General features: G+C 29.1%; 1 protein-coding gene across 2 annotated transcripts in view; it reads left to right on the top strand.

Annotated features, from left to right (window-relative positions):
* The window catches only part of Alk (Anaplastic lymphoma kinase), a 316,961-nt gene that overhangs the window by 237,247 nt on the left and 52,730 nt on the right, over positions 1-26,984 (top strand). For both annotated transcript variants that reach the window (XM_075356481.1, XM_075356480.1), the window contains exons 8-12: positions 787-881; positions 6,636-6,692; positions 8,374-8,418; positions 13,431-13,590; positions 16,890-17,037. In XM_075356481.1, the coding sequence (XP_075212596.1) occupies positions 787-881; positions 6,636-6,692; positions 8,374-8,418; positions 13,431-13,590; positions 16,890-17,037 (505 nt within the window). The remainder of the gene's footprint in view (positions 1-786; positions 882-6,635; positions 6,693-8,373; positions 8,419-13,430; positions 13,591-16,889; positions 17,038-26,984) is intronic.

Raw genomic sequence — 26,984 nt, 5'->3', positions numbered from 1 at the left:
ACAAACGTGGCTTAGGAAATGCATTGTTTCATCTACTCTTAGACTATTCTGAGTAATATAACTTATATGTATTGAGCGAGATTCGTATTTGTGCAATACAAAATTTGTACTACATTAATTTAACAAAAATAACACGTTAAATGAACAGATACAACACAAATCAAATATATTATTTGACTACTTATTTATTAGGTTTCTTAACCGCTTCAATATTTGAACCAGTTTTAACATTATTGAAGTTTGTTTTCATGTTTTTTCAAAGTGGATTGTTTAAAAATTTAAACATTTTTTATAAAAGTTTCAATCACATATGTAATGCATTGTAAGATTATCCAGTTATGCATACAATATACTTATTTACAAATTTTTGTTATTATGTGTGAGGGAGGGAAAATAATTTCTGCAGTTTCTAAAATTCAGAATAATAACATTTAAAAACCATTCAATTGAATGAACTATTAAAGAAATAATTTATGAAGAATTGTGCACCCATTTTATGGACAAGCAGTGTTTCTGTTAGTTCTTGGAATAAGAGTTTTTGGTTAAGTTTACATTTTAATTTATCAGTAAAATCAACTGATAATTTTTTAGACTTATGATGCAAAGGTAACATTATGTGATTTTTTTAGTTGAAGTTATTTATAAGTAAAGTAAGTGTGCAGCATAATCATGATTTACAACTAGTCTTCTTTTTAAAAATCTGTGGTTTAAGGTTTGAAAGTTCTGGCCAATCTAGATGAAGTTAAATTTAAAATATTATTTAATTATTTTGTTTTCTAATTTCAGGTACCACTTGATGTTTGAAGCTAGAAAAGGTATTGGAAAGTGGTCTGATGTTGCTATTGATGATATTTCAATGAGTCCAAAATGCTTTGGACTTGGTAAGCACTAAAAATAAAAGTTATTTCAGAATGATTTTAATTTTGCAGCAAATTGAAGTCCTTATTAAAATTATTTTCCATACCTTAATTGATGAATTTTTTGTTAAAAAAAAGACAGAAACTAATGTTTGCACTTTTAACAGCTAGTATTGTATTAACAACCAATTAAGATTAGACTGGTGTAAGGTTCATACAATTCCATTCACTGCAAATACCTTTCCTGTTTATAATAGAACTACCCTAATAATTTATGAGTGAATTTAATACAGTCTCAGAATTGTCTAACAATAACTCATCGAACAACTTCCTGCATTCACTCTGTCCACACTGAGTGCTTGTGACATCACTTTAAACGTTGTTACTGCACGATAACTGATAACGCTGTCTTACAATCGCAGCACTTGCTTATACTCACTTCATACTGACTTTCCCCCTGGTCCGAGCAGTCCTATATACCCTGATCTGCAGAACCGCCACATTCTTTAACCATTGAAGCGTGAGAATTATCGTTTGCGCCCTTTCATTTTCCCATAAATTCCTACTTTGATCCGGTAACCCTTTTCATCTAACAACTGCTGGAGGTGTGCCATTAACAGTATTACTAAGAACAATTGTTAAACGGACCTGTTAACCTGAGAAAATTATTCTTTTTTGTACCCTTCTGGATTTCTTTCATAAATATTTTCTCATACTTCTTAATTGGAAAGAATCTGTTACTCAGGTCCGTTTTACTGGTCTTGTTATAATATATTCAATTGCATATTGAGGAGTTTCCCTACTGTTTAAAATGTGGAAGGCCAATAGAAAGTTTAATATTTTTTATTTCTAGCCACAGAATACTATAACTTTTATTCCGTGACATATCCAGATTTTTTAATTTCATTATCAGTGTAGGAAATCTTTTATTCTCTTAATACATTAATACGAATTGGTTATTGTTAACTTCCCAAAGATGGGCATTATTAATAATGCTACTGTAACTTCACTAAAAAAGGTACTGTGTAATTTGCTCTGATAAGTCTTTTGGAAGAATAATTTTCATATAATTAAATAACGAATTTGTTAGTTATGTTTACTATTTGTAATTATATTTTTTCAGCATACTTGGTATCAATAGTCGATGTTTTATAAAACCAACTCTCATATAATTTTTCTGAGAATTATAGGTAAAAATGTTAATTCGCAGAAAACTAGATATTTTTTTACAGAAAATTCCCAAACGTCCTATGTATGAAACTTTGTTACATGAAAAAAGATCCTACACACTCTAAGTTAATTTTACTACATTTTTTGACAAGACTGCAGATAACAAAATGTTGCCGTCTTTAATGAATTCTAATCAAAATAAAAAGTTATGGATGTCAGTTTTCCTTTAGATTAAGGTGGTGTAAATATCTGTACATTATTTGAATCATAAGTTGTATTCATAGAACCTTTACCGAGAAAACAATTAAGAAATTTGGCTCCAACATTCACTGAATTATCTTTATATAATTTTTAATTTCTCATGAACCTTAAAGAGGGTTGTTTATAACATAATGCTTCTTAGTTTAGTCTAAAAAATAACTAATAATATTAAAAATAAAAAACTCACTCTCTGAAAAATGAAATTTTTTCTTTTAAAGACCTGTCAAAGCTAATTATTGGCTTCTTTCTCTTTGGTATATCCAGTACTTTTAATAAAAGTACTGGATACCAAACTACTGGTGTATCCAGTACTTTTAATAAACCAAAGGTTAAGAAATCCTTCAGTGTCTAATTAAATAATATATTTGATCTTTGTTATGTTAGTTCATTTATTACAGTGTTTTAGCCAAATTTTTTTATGTTTGTAAATTTCATTATCTTGAGGCCAAAAGTTTCAGTCAGAGGCCAAAGTGATTAATTCCACGTCCAACTGAACTCCTTTTTTTCTGTTTAGCTTCTGAAACTACTATAAGGTATTATTTCAGAGGATGAATGAGGATGATATGTATGAATGAATGAATGAATGAAGTGTGGTCTTGTACATTCTCAGGCTGACTGTTACCGAGATGAGCAGTTAATTGAAATCCAACCACCAAAGATCACTGCTATCCACGATCTAGTATTCAAATCTGTATAAAAGTGCCTTTACTAGGATTTGAACTTTAGAACTCTCGAGTTCAAAATCTGCTGATTTGCGATGATGAGTTTACCACTAGACCAACTCGATGGGTTATAAGTGCAGCTGAACTAAGAAAACAATCACAAAGTTAATAAATTCTTCTTATTTAAGTGTAAATGTTGGATACCATGTTAAATATAAAAATAAGATGCTGCTTACATTCAATTAAACAAATTTATAGCATCTTGTTAAGAATGATATTTTCCAAAACAGTCCAGAGTGAGGAATTAATAACTTTCTGAAATGAAAAATAAAAAGGATTCAGCAATATGTAAAAGGAATGAATTTTATAAAACTTTTTTCTATTAATACTGTATTTCTATCTTAAAAAAAAGAGTTTTTCTTATATTTTATAGATAATATTAAAAACAGTAGTTTTTAATTGTCTGCATAATTTTATTTTTTATCAATTAATTCATACTACATCAAAATATTCATTCATTATCTTCTTACTCTGGACGTTATCGTCTGAATCTAGTTTCAAAGAATTATGACATGTTAACAAATCCTTGGTATAATTATCATGAACTGATTGTATGTAAGACGTCAATTTCACATGACTTTCTTCTTTGCAAGTGTAACAAGTCAACCTGTAGCACATTGCTTATTCTCCTCACTGGTATTAAACAATACTCTTAGCATCCAACAATAAACTTCATAAATTTATTTTTCCTAAATGGAACAGATACAGAAAAGCAATTATTAACAAAAATTACAAAAGGTTCACTATCATTCCAATCGATATTATTTTGAATCGATTTACACTATTCCCTTAATTCAGTATTTTCCTGGTTTACAATATTATTTTTAAGTATTTTATTGGAAGTAAAATCTTGATGTTTTAATCTAGTGAGCATGAAATGATTTTTCTTTTTACTTTGAAGGATGCTATCACACATCAATCTCTAGAAGAAATAAATTTTATCTATTTTATAAGTATTTTACTTAATACTGCCAAAGTCTGCATCATTCAAGAAATTATGTGTCGAGATACCAAGCATTCCAGGCGTTACTTTGTTTGATTCAAAAACTATCTGATAACTTTAATAATCTTAAGTTATAAGTCTTTAGCACAGCTCCACAAAACTGCAATGTCACACGCTACCATGAATCACAGAAGACAAAAGTATGTTTGTAATTTTTAGCACTTAAAAGTATATGTTTTTTAAACATCCAGTTACCTCTTGTGTGTAATTATCGGATAAGTTCAAGCAACAGACATCAAGGTTATAAACATAAAGATTACTCATTTACAATATCCTAAAAATGTTGATAGTTTAGAGAATCATAATGCATTTAGAGGTCAAATTTTAAACTAAAATAATCTTCATTTGACTATTCTTGATCAATAAATAATTATTGTCTAGTATTTTTTTGTATTTTGAAGATGATGTTTTGGATTCCTCTATCATCTTCTACTTATCTGTTTTCTTCTTTACTTTAAGATTCTTTAAACCACCTACTATGAGTATTGCAAGCCTAGCAAGTACATTTAATAGGAAGCTTAGACTGAATTTTGATAATCTCTTTTTTTCTTTCGCAAGTCTTATTTTAATCTTTAGATTTTTTTTTAAACCAAAAAAATTTACTACAAGCATTCTAAAATCAGGTCCTTTGTCTAAATTATTTTCAAAAAGAAGATTACTTCCAACTCAATTAATTTTTCAAAGCTTATCAAATCCCACTAAAAAATAAACCCAACACGGTCGCAAAAGTAAACAAACAGAATAAAATTAAAAATAATAGTCAATTGGATTCAGTGAACTATTCAGTAAAATAGTACTACCAAAATTAACGTTTAATACAAATTTCTTTATATTTTTTATATTTAATTATATTTATCAAACACAGTCATTGGGGATGGCTGCATATCCCCAACTGTTTCATTTATAATTTACTTAATTTTCACACTTGGCCAAAAAGAAAATATCTCATAAACAAAATTAGGTAATAAAATTGAGCAAATCAGTTAAAAAAAAATAATTTCATCAGACAAAAAAGAAAAAAATATATATAAAGTAAATATAAATAATTTTTTTTTTTTTGCAAAAGAAAACAGTTTACCTGAATTTATTACCAATAAATTCTCTAAGTGTAAATTTTCAGTAAGATGACTCGCATTATCATTTTGATGTCCAGTTCAAATCTTTATTAGCGTATTTTTTTTTTTAGTTAATTAGTATTCTATTTTGAATAAATCTGTTAAAACAATTATTAGCATATTTTTGTTTGAAACATTTTAATAAAAGAATTAGTAGCAATATTTGCAAGCGCTTGGAATTAGCTGAAAATCTAAAAGATTTTTGAAGTTATATATCTTTTGGCGCGTTAGTAGAAACTGATCAGAGTGTATTTTCAGTTACGGAAGTTGCACGTGCTGATGTAACACACCATGAAGATTTGCGCAGGCCCAAGTAGATCAGTTTGCACACACAATCGTTTAGTGTCCAATTCAGTCAGTCGTTCAATGCAATTAAGTGATTAGCACGTGTTGTAAACAAAACAGATATTGAGTTGTAATAAATATATATTTATATATACGGATATCTGAAGATGGATATTTTTTAATATTGTTGTTCATATTCATAAAACTTTACATTGCAGCGTATATTTATTTATTTTGTGAAAATTGTGTAACAAGATTTGAGGTTATATTTAAGTATTATTTTTTATGGGTAAAATTATATTTTTTTTAATGATAGAAAATAGCTCACATCAGAAAAATTCTTTATTTTGCATAAATAATTTTAAGTTTACCAAAAACAAAATTTTTGATAAAATACACTATTATAAAATAACACTATTTGTATCATATTTTTCATATCATAAGCCACTGATAATAACATTCATGCCTATTCAATCATCATCCCAAGAATTAATGGAATTAAACTAATCGAAATATATTCGATGAACTTTGTTTTATATGACAATGAATACTTCAACACTTTTTAAACTGTATAAAATAAATATTATTTTATTTAATATAAGTGTTATTTATTCAAACTATTATTCATGGTATTTAATGGCGTCCGTCTATCGATCGTTTGACTCAGTTCAAATTTGTTTAAATGTGTGAAAAAAAATATTTTTTTCATTCACGCCAAATAAGTATAACTTCTTACGTACATACATAAATACTCAAGATTTTTTTTTTTTATTTCAGTAAATTAATAATTACATTTATAAATAGATAAAGTGAAACTGAAATTATGTTATTTTAATTAAATTTTGTCCCGGACTTGATAATAGAAATCGTGATTCATTGCAAAGAACTAGGAATTATGTACTTACTCTCCTAAAAAGGCCTTAGTATGTATAAATGTCTTAAAAATAATTTTGAAAACTGTAATTTTATACGACTACAGCTTGTCAAAATTTATCTTATTTATTCTTTTATTTACCTTTAATTTTAAAAATTGACCTTATGCTGTCATTGTTAATGTAAATAAACAATATCAGTGTGTAATGAGTTTAGTGTGAATCAGCAATAAAACACATGTGCTACATATTTAGAGTCTCACCATTGCATGATTAAAAGACTAACATTCCATGATTTTTATTGAACACTTAAAAACAGTTATTATGTTATCTAATAAATTTTTTAACAGGTGTTCCTAAAACTGAATTGCGAGGATATGACTACGAGAAAGCTGGAGAAATTGCTGGTAAGTTTATTGCAACCAGTAAAATATTTTATCAGTCAAATATAATATTAAATAATGATAATAGGTTTGTTGAAGAATAGAGAATTCTATCTTTGTGATTTGTGGTAAAAAATTTAATTAAAAGTGTTTTTTTTATTTTTATACATTATTTTTATTTAATTTATTTTTAATGTTTCCAGTTATCTGTTTTAAAAGAAAGGCTACATAAAGTAATCCAAGATTTATTTTAACTTTATTATTATTATTTTCTTAATTCTTTCATCTAATATCACTGAAGTTATGTAGCTTTCTCATGCACTTCCTCACACTAATTTATTTCTTTTTTTAAATTTATTAGTAGCCATTATATTAATTTTTGATTTTTTCCAAAAAGCTACTGTCAATACTAAAATAAAATAAAGGATGAAAAAACAGTCTGTTATTTTGCTTTTCACAAATGATCGAGTTAATTTTCTAAATCCTTTTTGTGTAGGATTTCAAACAGTCACAGTTTTGAAACAAAGGATGACAAAAACATGAATTATACATCAAATTGGAGAGAGACTGTTTTTGATTTGTAAAAAAGTTCTAGTATTGTTGCCTGTTTGTTATTTTACTAGGTAAATAGTCCCGCATGAAGCTCTTTGTTACTATGATTATGATGCAGAGGAAGATTCAATGTGTTTAGTAGCTCGCTAAATTTGAGTCGGTTACACTTGTTAGGCTCAAGTACTGTCATGTGTTTCATGAAGAACCATAATGAAAATAAAATTTATTGACAGGAGAAACAGGCAGCCTACTGAGTATGTCCATGATTACCATTATTGTCTGAAGAGACCGTTGAAGTTGTAAAAACAACTTATTTATATTCTCCATAAAATTAATGGGGAAGAGTTAGGCCATCCAAAAACAATTGTTCACAGTGTTTTAAAAAAAACTCTAGTTGTAAAACTTGGATGTTGTATAAGATTTACCAACAGGATAAGATTTGAATTTGCTATAGATATCTAGATAGGTTAGCTCATGATGGGAAGTTTTTAAATGAGTTTATTTTGAGTGATGAAGCTGAGTTCCATGTTTTAGGAAGATTACATCAGCATAATTTTTGACAAGAGGGTACTGAACTTCCACATGTCGTTATTGAACATCAGTGTAACAAACTGAAAATGAATATGTTAATAGATGAGACAGAGTTATCCATCCCTTCTTTTTTGATCAAAATGGTAACAGGAAACAACTCCCTCAACATGTTAGATGAGCATGCAATGTCTCTAAGATGAGTATTTCTATTCTCCATGTACAACAGTATTTGTAACCAGCATAAAGAAGAGTATATGGTACTTCTCTTTTTTTTTAATTGAAACTTGTGTGCCCACATTGTAATTATTTTTAATTGTATGATTACGACATACTGTGTCAAATATCTATATTAATTTTTACTTTAATGGACATGCTGTGTGTTTTAAGATGAGAGAGATGAAAATATTGAACCCAAGACTGGCTGATCTGTTGAATATAATATACCATGGTATGTAATGTCAGTAAAAAGAATCACCATATTGCCTAAGTTTTTTTGAGAATGCTGGAAATGTTAATGAGAAGAATGTATTGTTTTAAATAATTTACAAATATATTATTACTATTTCACAGAAGCAAAAAAAAACCTCATTCAATATAAATAATTTTATTGTATTTGTTCCAGATTTGCCAGATCCACAGGCACATGAAGATTTTGAAAACGTTACTAGTAAGTATTTTTATTATTTTTCTTCAGTTTTTTAATCTATTTTATTATCTTACCAAAATCACATTGTTTTGCCCAATTGACTGACTTATTTATTATCTTTAGCATACGATATAATATTATTTTATGAACAAAACTACTATTTATTTCTTTAAAAAAATTACATAGTAGGAAACAGTAGAAACTTAGTTAAAAGCAATGCCAAAATCACTATTGAGTATGGAAAAAAAATTGGTCAAGTGTGAATGGAGAGAAATCAAAGTATACAGTGATAAGTAGGAGCTCAACTGATGGGGTTAGTATTTATATTAATGGAATTTCTTTTGAATAACTTGGTGAATTTAAATATGTAGGGATAGTTCTAATGAACCGTAATGAAATTGATAAGGAAATTCAGAAGAGATTATATTCAGGAAATGGATGTTTTTACCCCATGATTAAGCAACTGAACTTATGAATACTATCAAAATGGGTTAAAATTAGGATGTATAATGCAATAATTTTACCAGTAGTCTTTCATAATATGATTATTGAAGTTAGATTAAAGGAAGCTTAGAGTTTTTAAATATAAAATTCTGGGAAAAATATTTAGTTCTGTAATTGGCAAACATATTTTGCAGTGAGGAAATACCACAACCTTTAGCTGGATATCCATATTCAAGTCTGAAATAGTTATAATGATTAAAGTCGTAAATTGCACCAGGCTGGACACACCATCTGACTGGGAAATGTAAGAGTAGTTGTTTGAGTTTTAATTGGAAGAATAAATGGAATGAGATGTTTGGGTAGATTCAGATGATGTTGGAAAGATAACATTAGGTTTGATCCAAGGTAAATTGGTTGCGGGGACCATGATTGGATCAGGTTGGCTGAAGACAGGGAGAATTGATGGACCTTTGTTAGTGTGACTATGAATTTCCAAATTCCTGCAGCCATGGAATAAGTAAGTATATAAATGAGTAATATATATTTACCAGATTGATTCATTCATCACTAATTTTTCAATTTTCCCAATATCAAGAAACTGTAAATTCATTGTAATAATTACTTAAGTGGAATTTGGAAAAATAGTCAAAAATTATTTTGATTAACAAATCCTAAGAGAGAGATAAATTAAATTAGGAGTTGAAAATTGGAGCTGAGTCTGGAAAACTAAAAACTTGTTTCCTGACAAATATATTTATCTCGGGTATTATGCTGCTACTATTGAGAGATTTTTTCACTCAGCACTACGTGGATGCAAATGATTACAAAAAAGCCTTCACTGACTCACTCAATACTAATTCTCCTACTTCCCATTTTCATGGAGTTGGTTTAGCATATTTATTTTCAAGGTTTTATCCAGGGAAGTAATAAAAAATTATTTTGATGAACAATCCCAAAGGAGTTAAACAAAATTGGGGTTTAAAAAGGGTACTGGGATCAAAAGAGTATGCCATTTGGCATACATATTTCCTTAAGAGAAAGTATCATATATATTTTTTTCACTCACCTCCAGAGTAGGGAAAAGGAGTGCAAGCACTTATGGAAAAGTCCTTATTGGCACTAATTTAATTTAACTTAAGGGGTTAAATTAAAAAGAAATTGAAGTAGATTCCAAGAATTGAATAGGGTCTCAATACACAACCACAAATGGATTCTATGAGTCATATTTTCTATTTTCCTTTTGATTCCTCACAGTCAGTTCCTCTGATAAATTAAAATTTAATCTTGAATTAAATAAAAGTTAAGAAAGTAAAGCCATTATTGCATGAATTCTACAATGAGATCCTTACCAAAGGATCCCTCCATAATAAAAAATCCCTCCATAGTAGCAGCTTAATACCTGAGGTAAATATGTTTGCCAGGAAACAAGTTTCTAGCTTTTCCAACCACAGCACCAATTTTCAACTCTATTTTAATTTATTTCTTAGGATTTTTTTGTTCATTTTTAGGATTTGTTGATTTCTTAGGATTTTTGAAATCAAAATAATTTTTGACTGTTTTTTTCAAATTCCACAAGTAATTATACACTTAATTTACACTTTTTTGATATTAAGGAAATTGAAAAATTAATGATGAGTGAGTCAGTGGGATAAATATATATTACTCATTTATATTCTTACTTACTCCATAGCCGCAGGAATTTGAAAATTCATAGCCACACTAATAAAGGTCCGCCAATTCTCCCTGTCTTCAGCCAACCTGATCCAGTCATGGTCCCCACAACCAATTTCCCTTGGACCTTCTAACCTGTGTTGAACAGAAAATATCACAATAATGACTGAAGTGGAACAAGTAACTCATTATAGAAATGAAAATAATAAACTGGGTATCTTATTTGAAATTAACTTTGGTTTGTCCTGAAAACTGCCATATAGAATAAACATTTAGAAAAAGAATATTTTTTAGTAAAGGAGAAAAATTGGATGGGCTAATGAACCAGTAATTAGGTGTCTATATGAGATAATTCTTTCAGAGTTGAAAAAGCAGCATGCTTATTCTCTGTGAATATTTTTATTTTGCTCAGCAGAAATAAAAATTCACCTTACATGATAACTTAAAATAATATGAATTGTGATTTCCCTTTAAAGCATTATTAAAAGGGATAAAACTGGAAAAGGTATTAATGTATTTTGAATTTAAATTGTGAAAGAGCTGGAAAAATTATGTTTTTAAGGACAGCTCATGAAAGTGAACCAAACAAATTTTCACTCAGTCTGCAGTTTAGGAATGGTGACTGCATTTTGGGACTATCATGAGATTTAGCTTCCAAACTACCTACCCTGTAATGCAACATATTACACTGATAGACACTTTGTGATCTTGAATAAATTTTTATCAGTGATTAACTGACATCTGTCTTTAAGAATGGATAAAACCATTCATGTACTTCAGAGAATGAATCTAACCCAAATGACCAAGAAAAAGAGTCACTACAGAACAAGAAACGGAGAATAAAATAGCATATAAACTTTCAAAAAACATCTATTACAAAAAAAAGACTTATTTCAATCAAAGTAAAAATAAGATATTATTACACAGCAAAGAGACTAGAAATATTGTATGCAGTAAAATGCCATTATCTGAACAGCATTGGACAAATTCAAAGGATTAGATGTGAAGAAGAGAATGCTAAGGACAGTTCTGGGATCCAAAGTGAATGAAGAGGTCAGTAAAAATGGAGACCCACAAAAGAGCTGTATAAAATAGTTGGAATGGACAAAATGAAAGATTTAATGAGAAAAAGAAAGTTCAGCTACTTGGACAATTATATTAAATGGATGGTGGAAGACTTATTAAAACTACCTTCAACTACTTCTATAACAAAATAAATAAAAACAAATGGATGGAGGTTGGGATTAAGCATATTGAAAAGATGGACATTGAAGAACAAATTCTGAACAGAGACAAAGATGGACATTCTGAACAGAGGAAGGTACAAAGAAATGGTCAAAAAGTATGAAGTGTTTGAGAATAACAGAAAAGTAGACATATCACAATAATGAATGAAGTTAAGCAGAAAATATCGCAATAATGACCAAAGCTGAACAAGGTATTCATTATAGAAATGTAATGAAATGTGTAGTTTATGTGAAATTAACTATGGGATGTCCTGAACATACCAGTGTGAATTGGCTACTCAGAAGACAGAAGAGAAGCAACAAGAGTTAGAAAAAAGAAGTATTGGGAAAATATATGATCATGAGAACTGTGAGAAGAGTGAAACCTAAATAAAAATTGTTATACGTAGCCTATAGATGGCCTGAATGAAAAAATCATTGCATTGTGCAGTGTAGACATGGATAGAATTCCTGTTGATATGGATAGAATTCCCTTTAATAAAAACGATAGTATTTCTGTTACCATAAAGCAAAATTTCAGGAGTCATTACTAGATGACAAATTCTCCTGGGATGATCAAATTTATTTCATCTGCAACAAAATTAAAACATACTGTTTTACTTCAAAGCACCTTAATAAAATACATAGATCGTCATCATTATTAAATACTTAATTTGCTTTTTAATATTTTGATCTTAAGAATAATATAACCTACTAGGCTCCCTCAAAAGTCAGAACAAGTTTTAAAAATATGAAAGTGAGCTGTCATCATTGTTTGGTGCTAGTAAGTATGGTATGTTGTGTAAACAGATTTTAGAAAATTAAAAATGTTAATTTATCCTTTAGTTTATATTTATGAATGCACAATCTTTGCATAAATTATATTAAAAGTAAATGAAATATCCATCTTGATCAAACCAGACAACTGAACTGTTTTTGTATAACTCAACAGAATACTTAGGCTAATGAAATAGGACCTTATGCTTTTCTTGCCATTTTAAACAAATTACCGAACCTTTTAAAAAATCCTCTTATTAATTTATTTAAAATACAATTAAAAGATTTTTTTATAGAAACAATATTTCTGTTTTGAATGAATTTTTAAATAATACTAATAATTTTTTTTTTTAAAAACCCTTTATTTTCTTCATGTCAACATGTAATATAAAAATATGCTCAGATAATTTCATTATTGTCTTTGGAATTGTGAATTTTTTTATATTTAGTATCGTTCACATATTTGCCTTAGAATTGTTTCATGTCTTGTTTTAAATAATTAATATGTATGTATTATCTATTTTTTATCTTATAATAGATTGTATATTGTGTGTTGCTGCTTTAGCTAAGGTTTTACCCAAGTTCCTTCTTTTTATCCATGAAGTAGCATATCATCGTATTTCTAACATGATTTATATAATGTATTATTATGTATCAATCAGAATATAAGGTTTATTTATTTATTTTCAACTTGTCAGTACTTTTTTTTATCAAAAATACAAAAATTATATTAATTAATATTACATCTTTGTTTTATAATAATTTTAAGCACTCTGCATTCTGCACATTTGACTGATACTAACCTATTCAGTGTTGTAGCAGAATGTTGGTAAAATAAATGTACCGTATGTTATATTATTGTTTCATGATTATTTCATCCAATAACTTATATTTATAATTGTGTATTTTTTTCAGTTTATGAATTTGGAACATGTGGAGTCAATGGAAGTGAAGGTCCTACTCCAAAAGATTGTGAGGAAGCGTACAATAACACTAATGTTAATGTAACTGTATTAACTGAGAAATTGATGAATGGTATTCAGTTGTGGGTCGTACCTGAAACCGGTTACTACACGTGAGTAATTTAATTTCTCTGCTTTTTTGTTTATATCATTATGTTCTTCTTTTTTTTTTAATATAACAGTATTTCATATTATTTGCTTGAAATAATTCCAATAAAAAGATACCTGCAAAATTCAGGTTCTTCAGTCAAAAAAATTTCAGCTATCATATTTAAAACTAAGTCAAATTCCATCTTTCCTATATTTAATGAAGAAATTAGAATAATTGGAGAATTTTTTCTCCAGACTGAAAATTTCAAATTAGATTTCTTAATAGTTGTCTTAACACAAAATTGTTAAGAAAAAATATAAATGTAAATAAATATAAATATAAATATAAAAGACTAATTTTGATTAGCTCCCTTTCTTCTGAAATTTGATTTACCATTTGTAAACAACTAGACACGTTTGATGACTGTAAGGATGTATTAAAGTTTGCCTCATAATGAATTTACCAATTTAAAAAGCGTAAACTTGAGGTAATGAAAACTGTTGAAATAAAAAATATAATGAAAAGAGTTAGACAAAAGTAAAAGTACAGTCTTTGTAATCCTTAAATTAATCAAATGATGAATTCTGATCAAAAAGTAAACTACCACAATGAGTAGATCATTTTTTTTTACCATCCATCCTGTTTCTGTTTCCTTTATCCTTTCTTTCCCACTACAATAGGTCCTGTGGATACAGGTCTGACTCTGCTAGATACTCCATGCTGAAGATTTCTGGTCTGAAGAACAAGTGCATCCTTGGTATACTGCAAGGGAGCTACCTGTTGACTAACTCAGGACTTCCCAGATGGGATTTCCTGTCCAATGGCTGTATAAGAAGTGTAATAGGTGAGATGACTATTTGATAAAGTCAGGCTTCCTAAAACCCTTTCCCAATAACCAGTATTCTAATATACTTAGTGTTTTTATTTTTAACACTAAATCAAGGGAAGGAGTAATTAGATCCTTCTCCAGATCTTGCCCTTTTCATGGCTATGCTTTTTATTTTTATTTCGTTGGACTTAATAAGATACATACTCCCTTATAATTAAAGTACCTAATCCATTTCTTTGTTAGAATTTTGTAAGCTTATGCTGCAGTTCTATAGGTCAAGTGTTGAAGAGGCAGGTGTACAGTTTAATTGATGTTTTTGCAGAATTCTTCAGATCTGTAGTTAGATGGTGTATTTAATTTTAAAGAAGAGATTAATAAAATTATAATTGTTAAAAAGTAATGGATTTGGTATTTCATATCTATTGCTGCAAATACCGATTGGATATCTCCTATTGAATCCATTTCTATTCTCCATATTTACAGTATTAAATTTCTGGAGTATACATGGTTATGAAAAAAGGGTGTTATTCAGACAAAATACGACTACTATTTTTCCTAGCAGACTAAATATTGTAGCTGCTCTCAAGGGATGCCTGGAGCCATCTTCTATGGTGGGTTTCCTCACTTTTCTTGATTAAACATACTGCAAAACTAAGTTTTTTAAGATTTTTTCAAAGATGCAATATCTAGTAGTCCCAGAAAAGTTCACAATTCTTAAGTCAATCCAAAATCACCGATAGAATAATAAAACCTCTTAAAGTGTAGAAGAAGAATGCTTATTTATATGCAGTTAACTTTTTGTCATGTGTTTTAACTAGTAGAGCACACTAAACTTCTTTACTAATGCACATGAATGGAACTTTTTATATTTTAATTTTTATACATCTTTAACAATAAATTCAGTTTGAATCTTATTTTATTCGCTTCACTAAAGGGAAATAATTAAAAGGGATTGCCTTTGATCTCTAACATAACATTACACGTGATGTAAGTATTTATATTGGCATCGCTACACATATGGAAATGAAAAAAAAAATATTATTATGAAATACAGTTTATATATTTGATGGGTTTCTTCAAATGATTTGTAAAAAATTCTTTAAACCATAAAACTGATGAAGTTAGTGGCTAGGTATTTTATCAGAACAGTGATGTTTAATTAATATTGTTAACACATTTTTTTTTAAATTCAGTAAACAATAATGTAGTTTATTTTAATTACAAGACTAAACTTTTGCAAAATAAAATTTATATTTCTTCAATTACAAATGGTGAAATATAAAGATAAGTTTATTATTGAATCCAATTATTTTATTTTATAAGTCAATAAAATTGCAAGCAGAAAAAAGTAAAACAAAATTAAAGCAAAGCAAAGCTTAAATAAAAGTAAAGCAATAAGTAAAGTAAAATTAAATTATCTTATTAAACTTTTTCTGACGAATTTATTAATAAAAGAATAGTGTACTAATAACACTTCCTAGTATTATTTTTTAAATAAAAATCACATTTTTTATTATTATTACATCTAAAGAAAAGAAAAGCTATGATAATCTATTAAATATATGATAAATGAATTAAATATTTTAAATACGCTCATAAAAACACGATTTTAAAAATACTTACCAAATGAGTAGTGAGATTCTGCAAAATGTTACTGAGTATGTAAATACTACTAGCTCAAAAACACAATAAATAAAATTTACAAACTACTATTTATGTATATGACAAAAAACTATGTTAAAAATAGATGAACATAATGCATATCAAATATTCTACTTGATTATTCAGTAAACTGATTAATTGCTTCAAGCTGAACACTATAGCATCATCTGGAATATCACTAATAGATTAGCAACAGTTTTCGTTGTATTTCTTTGAATTTATAAGTAAACGGTGTTTGTAGATTTAGTTCTAATAAAATTAAAAACTATGTTACATATTACATCAACCTATTTATAAACACTTGATCTCAGTTTCTGTTCATATGATTAACTTTTTTTCTAAATATGTCTGTGAATTAGTTAGAATTAGATTATTTTTCACAGTGGTGAAAAATAATCTAATCAGATATAATTAATAATTTCTTTTCATGTATTTTACCATTTTTTTTCTGTATTTCATTAGTTCTGTTGAAGACCTCAATTTATTAAATTCAGTATAAAATAATTAAGTTCAGTGAAGTATTCACTGAACTTTTAGTTACCCCTTTCTTAGTTCTACACATAAACAAAATTTTATTTAAACAAACTTTACTTATATATTGCACTGTTTACCTGAAAGCAATTAAGAATAAAGCAAAATTTATTTTAAAACAATTGTATTTCTTAGTTAATCATAATCAAATGGAAAATAATTGTTTAATTTCTAAACAATCTAAAAATTCTTACAGCATGTTTGTTGATGGTACTACATTTTTTGCAGCAGGGTCCAGTCGTGAATGATTAAATTTCAAACTTGATCTAATTACTTTATTTTCTTAATTATTTTAACAGAATTATTGGTAGAGGAGCCAATGGTGGTCAAGGTTCTGAAAGGAAAGGATCAAGTTGGGCAGCTGAGGCACGAACCATTGTAGAACTTGTAAAAGGACAGCTAATTTATGTATTAGTAGGGCAGTCAGGACTGAACGCTTGTTCTAAGGTATTTCATTTTTATAATGATCATATTTTGTGAGTAAGTACATTACTGTTTAAATAAACAACAAATTTAGTATTTTAGTAATCCATTAACTTTCTATTTAGTGACTTTATTCTTGTATTATGCTTTACATGTTTATCAACCCAGTAGTCATATCTGATCACCAAAAGGGTCTTACCGTTGGACACATTGAATGGTGCACGTATTCTTCGCATCTTCTGACAAGCCACAGGGGTTGTAATGATTTATATCCACACATCTGTGCATATGGAGTGTTCAGGGATGTATTCGCCAAACTTCAGATACTGATTCAGGACACTAAAATGAGCAAAAAAATTCATACCGACATAAGTCCTGTGTTTTGCTTTGTTTTCCTTCTGGATGCCATTGTGTGATTTTCAAGAAAAAAATTATTTCTCAGGAATGGGTAAACCTAATTTATTTAAATTTGACAAATCTAATATTAGTGTCTTATTCTACAAAATAAACAAATTTGAAAATATCACCTTCAAAATTTAAAAAATGGCGACCATCTTAAATTTTTAATCTTCTATATCTTTGTAATTATTTGTTTGATAAGATTTTTACTTATTACAAAATTTATTAAGCATTTTATTTTGATCAAAATGACACTCATTTGTAAAAATCCATAGACAGACAGTCGAGTTATTGCAGACAATTAACCTGGCAATACGCTTGCGAAACGTAATGCAAGCTAATAATTTTTGTCTGTTTTTATTTCCTCCACTAAATGTAATAAAATTTACTAATAATAAATAATATTAGTAAATTAATAAAGTATTATAAAATCAAGTAATGCATTACCATTGATACACTAATAGTTGGTTGGCCAAAACAGCTATTAAATTTTACAAGTAATCCATTACTGATATATTATTTTATAACTGATGATGAATCATTGGATTTGAAAAGCTTGTTGTTAAGACAGGAGTGTGAATTTAAAGAAGCCATCATTTTCAAAATTTTCCAATTCCTTTGTAAGAATATATTTTATTTTAATATTTGTAAAGGTAATATTTTTATACAGATTGAAGTTTATTGTTTTTTTTTTCTATATTTGTTATTATATGTTTATCTGGTATGAGGTGATCAGCAAGATTTGAAAAACTCTTTCTTTTATTTACATATGCTCTCAAATACTCTCAAAATTGGTGAATTTGAATCGACAAATTCGGTTTGTAGATTTTTACTAATTATGAGTATGTATGATACTTACGTATCATATGTATAATACATATTGTTTGTATAATACTTTACATATATAGTATGTCCCACGAAGAAACAGAGAAACTTTCAAGACATGTTCTGCTGGCGAAAATAAATAAAAAAACTCATATAAACATAGGTCTGGTAACACATTGTTTTTGAGTTACAGCTAACAGAAGATTTCACCCGGATTTCAACCCTTCTAATAAAAAGAAGCGCCCTACTGTAATTTCTGGGACCCTAATTAAAGAGTAAAGTTAGTAGTTTCTTATATAATTTGGGTTGGGAAACAGGATAAAGCATGTCCCAGAACTGTAACTCCATTACTTTTTTCCGATGTAAAACACAAAATTCAGTATCAAAAAACAAACATTTTTTTAGGTTTGTAGTACAATAGCTTTGTACAAATGACTAATAAATATGGAAGATTTAGCAACAAAACTTGTAGAGAATTTATTCTAAGAAAATTAATGTAAATGCAGCAATAAAAAGTAAATAGAAAGTTTTAAAAATTGGTTTTTTACTGAAGCAAAACGGACAAAAAAATAGAGAGAAAATTGTATTATTCTTTTTGTACCTAATAATTACTCTTTTTAAAGCATTCTTTTTAAACACTCTTTGGTCAGCATTTACGAATGAAAGGGTCATTTCCAACGTGTTCATTTTCTGTTGAATGCCAAGTAAATCATCAATGTTGCACATCATGTGATTCAGCATAGCCCAGATACTAGTAAAAGCGAATTTCATGTCACAATTTTTTGTCAAAAGACAAGTGTGGCATAACCTACGGGAAGAAAGTCATTATCTTTTCTGCCTGCAGAAGGTTTCAAATTTGCAGCCAATAGATTACCTCCAACAGTTAAACTTCTGTCATTGTCTTCTAGACAACACTCATAAGGTAAATTCAATTTTATTTACTGATGAAGCCAATTTGTGAAAAACAGTCTTCAATTCTAAAAATAGCATTTATGAAACGAAGACAATCCACATTGTACTATGGAAACTAACTAGTTTCCAACATAGATTTCACATTAAAGTTTAGTTTGGCATTATTTATGACATAATTCAGGGACCATTTGTTTTCAATAAAAACTTTACGGGAGGTGCATATGTTCATTTCTAGATGCAATTTCTAGATTTCTTCACTTCTAGATGCAATGAAAACCTAGATTGCAAATAATTTTCCAGGACGACAGTGCAACACAATATTTACAAACTGGATTGCAAATGATTTTCCAGCACGATAGTGCAACAGCATATTTTTCTTTAGTAGCTAGAAATTATTTGAATGCTAATTTCTTAAACTGGATAAACTTGAATTGCGGTGGCCAGTTGATTGGTCCACCGTGATCAACTGACTTAATGCCACTAGATTACTTCATTTAGGGCCATATGAAAACTATAGTATATCAACAAAATGTTAATACTAAAGAAGAGTGACCAATTAAATACGACTTAAAATTAAAAAGAATTGTATTAAATACAATTAAAAAGACTTGTTTTTCGACTCTGAATTTTGTGTTTTACGTTGGAAATCTTAAAAAAACTGAAGCAGTTACAGTTCTAGGACCTGTCTTATACTATTTGACAGCTCAATTTGCATAACAAACCACCAACTTTACTCCTTAATTTTGGTCCCAGAAATTACACTAGGGCTACTTTTCAACAGAAATGCTGAAATCTGGGCGTAATGTTCACTAGCCGTAACTCGAAAACAAAGCATTTCCAGATCTATGTTTATATGATCTTTTTTCATTATTTTCACCACTGGAACATGTCCTGAAGGTTTGTACATTTCTTTTGGGACATTGTATGTACAATGATTCAAAAATATATGGCAATTTCTCGGGAGGTGATTCTATACCTAAAAATAGAAAAACATTCATATAAATCTAGGCCCAAAAACGCTTCGTTACGCTAGCAAAAGAGTTTACCCAGATTTCGGTTCTCCCAGGGAAATTAAGACCTGAAATACTGAGAAGGTAAATTAAGGGATGAATTTAGTTGTTTCTTGTGGTTTATAGCCTGAAAATATTTATAAAATGAGTCCCAGAACTGTACCTCAATTAATCTTAAAAATATCTGACATAAAACACAAAATTGTTGTTAAAAAATAAAAATTTTTTGAGTTTAACTTAACTCTGTTAACTGGTTAATTAAGTTGTATTTTTTTCAATTAGAAATGTAAAAAATTTAATTCTGAAAAGATTTATGTAGATTACTTGAGAAAAAATTAAATACAGGTTATTGAAATTAAACTTATAATAAAACAAAATAGACTGAATTGTGAAAAAAATTTTAACAGCATGAAATAATTTATTTTGTCCATAGGTTGGAAATAACAGCTGATCATTTATTTACTACATTTTTATCAGATTGAATTAATTTGTTTTCATAAGTTGGCAATATCTGCTGATCAACAAATAACTTTTTGAAACGGTACTTGAATAATTTGATGGTTTTTGTATTGTATTAAGATGTCTGTGAGATTCCATGTACAATTCAGAAAATGATTTTTACAAAGTTTAGTGACATTTTCTTTAATTCATAATGGGTGACAATGCTAATACGTATTCATTTGAAGAATATACAAACATGATATTAATTTACAGTAAAGTAAACAAAAGTGGTTTGGCTGCAGTTCAAGAATACCGTGATACTTATCCACATCGAAGAGCACCTGAACACAAAACCTTTGAAGCTGTGGAGATACGACGTAGAGAAACTGGCAATTTTAAACCAAAACAAGTTGATACTGGAAATCAACAAAGTGCGAGAAACCATAATAATTAACAAGCAATAATAAATGCTATACAATTATTGCCAGTTATAAGCATAAGATGGGTATCACAGCATTTAAATATTTCACAATTAAGTGTATGGCCGGCACTTCATGAAGCACAGCGTTACCCGTTACATGTAGAACAGGTACAAGAATAATTACCCATAAGATCATAATAAATGGAAGATATTCTGCCGATAGTTAACTAGAAAATGGGTATGAAATTGCAATTTCCTTTGTCGAATTTTGGTACTGATGATTCATGTTTCACTAGAAATGAAGTAGTAGATTTTCATAACACCCATATCTGGGTGGATGAAAACCCAGATGACTCTGCGATAAGACATTTACAACATACATTTTCAATTAATGTATGGTCTAGGTGATAATTTGATTGGTTCATTTTTCTTTTTCAAGGAGGCTTACAGGAGAAGTGAAACAAACCTGCCCAAACAAACCTGTCAAACAAAACGGACAGAATTATGAAAAAATTTTAATAGCATGAAATATCTTATACTGTTCATAGGTTTGGGCAGGTTTGTTTCATTTCTGTGTTTTCAACTTTAACCTGTTTTCACTTCTTATGAATACAGGTATACATGCATGACGGGGCACCTCCTCATTTTTGTAATAATGTAAAGGATCATTTAAATAATACATATGGTATACAATGGATTGGTCAAAACGGACCACTGAAATGGCCACCACGATCTCCTGACCTCATGCCATCAGACATTTTTGTATGGGGTTGGGTAAAGTCAATTGTTTATTCAAAACAGATTAACAATCACGAGGAATTAAGAAATCGCATAACGGAAGCTGCAGAAATTATTTAGAATACTTCTAACATTATGAGATTTGCTAGAAAAGAATGGATTCGTCAAGCAAAATCATGTATTAAACAAAACGGGGGCCACTTTGAAGATAATTAATAATGCCATCACTAATTTTTAATATAATTTTTCCATTGTTTTCAAAGTTGGATTATATTTTATGCTAAGATTACATTTTAAGTTAAAAGCTGTTTCCAACCTATGGACAGTATAAGACATTTCATCCTATTACAATTTTTTCACAATTCAGTCTGTTTTGTTTTTTAATAAAGTTAAATTTCAATAACTAGTATTCAATTTTTTTCTTAAGTAATTTACATGAATCTTTTCAGATTTAAATTTTCTACATTTCTAATTGAAAAAAATACAACTTAAACATTAACAAAGTTTTCTTACATTAAACCCAAAAACATGTTATTTTTTACCACCAATTTTTGTGTTTTATGTTGGATATCTTTAAAATTAATGAAGGTACAGTTCTGGGACCCATGTTTTTAATATTTTCAGGTTAAAAACGATAAGAAACTTTTAAATTTGCCCCTTAATTTACCTTCCCAGAATTTCAGGAAGTCTTCATTAGCCCAGGGGAATTGAAATCCAGGCAAAATCTTTCGCTAGCTGTAACTCTCTAACAAAGCATTTTCGGGTCTATGTTTATATGAACTTTTTTAATATTTTTAGCTGTAGAATCAGCTCCCAACAAATTGGCACATAGTTTTGAATCACTCTGTATGTAGTGTGTATATATGTGTGTATATATATATATATATATATATATATATACATACATACATAAATAAATTTCTTTATAAAACATATTGCACAGTGTGTCTCAATTAATAATTATCAATAAAGACCACCATAGCATACCATATTATTAGCAAAGCTCAATTTAACTTACCAAGTTATGTAATAACTAATTTTATTGAATGTAAAAAAATATCTGTTGGTAAACATAACATATTCTTTAAAAGAAATTTTTAGATCATTTTGAGCAAACATAAATAAAAGAGAGAAGTCTTCAAATGCTCCTGATGCCCTCAAAATACATAAACATAGTATAATATCAACATAAATATTGTAATATCATACATAATAATTTCGTATGCAGGTGATTAAGGAAAAGGAAATTTTTGAAATTTGCATTGGTAGCTCTGGGTGTCAGCACTGAATTACTTAAAGAAACCAGCTCATGCCATCTTGCTATTTTGCCATTTTTGGAGTAGTGAAAAATATGCTTTTGCCTTCAAAGCTTTTTATAAAATAATGTCACCATGGAGGCTGCATGTAGAGAATTTACTGCCAGTTTAATTTATGATGCCTTAATTGAGTACTGCACAAGCAAATAATACATGGATACGTAATTTTGAAGAAACAGGTTCAATAATGAAAAAGACGGTGTGTGGACCATTCATACAGCAGACAGTATCGAGACTGTTCAAGTTGCTGTCATAAGAAACCCACCCTATAAAATTCATTGTCATGCAGTGTCTTCACAGTAGCTTAGTTCAAGTCATTGAAGAATAGGAGTTACTTTATCATCCCTACAAGTTACAGATCGTCCAGGAAGTGAAACCAAACAATCACATAATGCACCTTCAATTTTGTGAATGAATGTTTCTAAAGTTAAATGTAGATGTTGACTTAGTTAACATACTGTGAATGTTGGACAAAGCCCTTTTTTTCATTATAAATGGATTTGTTAGTAGACAAAATTTTTGTGTTTGGGTACAAGAGAATCCTATGCAGCTACACCAGCCCCTCCTATGCGGTAACAAGGCTGTCATGTGATGTGCTGTGTCATTGTATGGCATAATGGGCTCTTTGAAAATGAGGGTGGCCTTAATTCATCCAAAAACATTCACATCAAATCAATATATCGCCATAGTAAAAAACATTCATGCACAAATACTACGACATCAAGACCTGGCCTCCCAAGTCATCTGATTTGTTGATGTAAAATTTCTTCTAGTAATGCATTAGTATATACTTTGCGTTTAATGGTCACCTGAAAAAGCAAACTATATAGTAGTTACCTGCTATGGAAGAAGAACTAAAAGCCAGGATCCAAACAGCAGTTGCTGAAATTCCTGTTGAAATGTTGCATTGAACCATGTAGAGTTTCAGTATGAGAGTACAGCAATATCTACGCAGAGATGGAGAGCACCTGCAAGAGGTGATCTTCAAAAAATAAATGTTTATGTATTCATAATTGGAAGCATGTTTTTTTCTATTTAAACATTATAAATAAATTTAATGATTATAATTTTTTCATAAGACTATTTAATTTCCTATTTCCCTGAATCATTCTATGCCATATATAATAATATAATGCAAATAAATATAATAATATCATTAATACAATAACAACATAACATAAACACAAATATTTTTTTTTGTCTTCAGTCATTTGACTGGTTTGATGCAGCTCTCCAAGATCCCCTATCTAGTGCTAGTCATTTCATTTCAGTATACCCCCTACATCCTAGATCCCTAATAATTTGTTTTACATACTCCAAACATTGCCTGCCTGCACAATTTTTTCCTTCTATCTGTCCCTCCAATATTAAAGCGACTATTCCAGGATGCCTTAATATGTGGCCTATAAGTCTGTCTCTTCTTTTAACTGCATTTTTCCAAATGTTTCTTTCTTCATCTATTTGCCGCAACACCTCTTCATTTGTCACTTTATCCACCCATCTGATTTTTAACATTCTCCTATAGCACCACATTTCAAAAGCTTCTAATCTTTTACTCAGATACTCCGATCGTCCAAGTTTCACTTCCATATAAAGCTACGCTCCAAACATATACCTTCAAAAATCTTTTCCTGATGTTTGAATTAATTTTTGATGCAAACAAATTATATTTCATCATCATCATCATGGGCACTTGTAAGCATATAGACATTAAGAATCGTTGTTGGTTTAGGTTTTGATTTTATCCTTATTACAATGATTCTATCGCTATGCTTTTTGAAATACTCTACTCTCTTCCCTATCTTCTTGTTCATTACGAAACCTACTCCTGCCTGCCCATTATTTGAAGCTGAGTTAATTATTCTAAAATCACCTGACCAAAAGTCATTTTCCTCTTCTCACCGAACCTTACTAATTCCTACTACATCTACATTTATCCTATCCATTTCCCTCTTTAAATTTTCTAACCTACCAACCTTTTTTAGACTTCTAACATTTTATTCTCCGACTCGTAGAATGTTATTTTTTAATTTTCTGGTGACCCCTTCCTTAGTAGTCCCTACCAGGAGATCCGAACGTGGGACTAGTTTACCTCCGGAATTCTTTACTAAGGAAAAAAGCAGCTGTAGTTTTCCATTGTTTTCAGCTGTGCAGTACTCAGAGGATTGAGTGATGTTGATATGGCCGTTTAAGTTATCCTGACCTACACCCTTAACAACTACTGAAAGAACTGCTGCTCTCTTTCAGGAATCATTCCTTAGTCTGGCTCTCAACAGGTACCTCTCCGATATGGTTGCACCTTCGGTCCAGCTATTCTGTACCACTGAGCATTCAAGGCCCCTCAGCAACGGCAAGGTCACAGGTCTCAAGGTCGCAACATAAATATAGGAAACAATTTTGAAATATTATATAAAAAATAAATAATAATAATATTAAAAATAAATATTTTCCCTAGTTGTGTTTCATCCTTGGCGATTCAAATTTCTTGGAATTTTCCTGGCACGTTTTACAGGTGGTTTGCCATTGCCTTCCCTGTGGTTAATTGAAATCCAACCACCAAACACTGGTATCCACAGTCTACAATTCAAATCCATATGAAAGCAACTGTCTTTACAAGGACTCGAACCTTAGAACTCTCAACTTTGAAATCGGCTGATTTTGCGATGACTAGTTTAACTGGTATAACCTAGTTATAACCATGTATTAATAGATTATTATTATATTCCTTCCATCAAGTGAGTCATAAAATAAATGACCACTTTATATAAATAAAAGTTATCAAAATATTTCATTTGAGTTATATTTACATGTTCTCGTAATGGGTATTAGTTTTGTTGATGATGTTTATAATAATAAACATAATTTAAATAATAGGCGCACACCCTACAAATCATAATAATTTATTAATAGCTTAGTCATTTTATACGTATTCATAGAATAGTTAAGTATTTTTTTTTTTCGTATTGTTTACTAAAATTCACTACTAATATTTACTTTAATTTTCAATAAACTAATTTATTTTGCTTCTTGGCAAGTCCCAGTACAAATGGTATAGTTGTTTCCTTCTGTAATGTCTGTCATCTTAAGTAATGTTTTGTGTGTTTTAATGAATTGATATGTATTTTGCATTTTTTGTTAGTGAATTTTTTTGGCAATGTCAGAATTTAAATCCATATTTAAGAATAAAGCTCTTTAGTCAAATTCGTGAAATTGCTAATATTGTTTATATGATTTTATGAAGGAAGAAGCTATAAAGTTAGAAAAATTAGAAAATGACCAACATTAATTATGCATTCAAAAATATGAAGAAAGAACCTCTGCAGCTAATAAGATTTTAAGATGACAATTTCAAAAACTTCGAAAAAAATAGCAGGATCTTCTTAAATCTAAATCACAGTTGTGCTCATTTACCACACCAAAAAAAGATAAACAACATTCAAAACCAGTTAGTGGATTAGGTAATTTTGATCAAGATGTTGTAAAACAACAGTTAACGATTTTAATGCAAAACATAATGAATTGCCTGCAATTAATAAATTACTTGAAGAACTTCAAAAGAATATTCAATTTTAAGGTTCTAGAACTACACTAGCAACTATTCTAAAAGAGTTAGGGTTTAAATAGTGTAAACTGATAATAATAGGAAACCTTTGATTGAGAAAGAAGACATGAGGTGGAAGAGGATAAAATATTTATGAAAAATGACCTTCGACAGAAAAGAAAAAAATGATTTGTCATTTGGACAAATCATATATTTTAACGTCCTACTCAACAACAAAATCATGTTTGGATGATAGTGGTGATGGAATAAAAGTGGTGCCGATTAATAAAGGTTATCTGTTAATCATAATCCAAGCTGGAGGAGAAATGGGGTTTATTCCAAACATGATGTTAACTTGGAAAACAAGT

This window comes from Lycorma delicatula, chromosome 2, assembly GCF_047948215.1.
Source record: "Lycorma delicatula isolate Av1 chromosome 2, ASM4794821v1, whole genome shotgun sequence".
In the NCBI taxonomy this organism is placed as follows: domain Eukaryota; kingdom Metazoa; phylum Arthropoda; class Insecta; order Hemiptera; family Fulgoridae; genus Lycorma; species Lycorma delicatula.
Note: the sequence above shows the minus strand (reverse complement) of the source record. Positions and strands in the feature narration are given on the sequence as shown.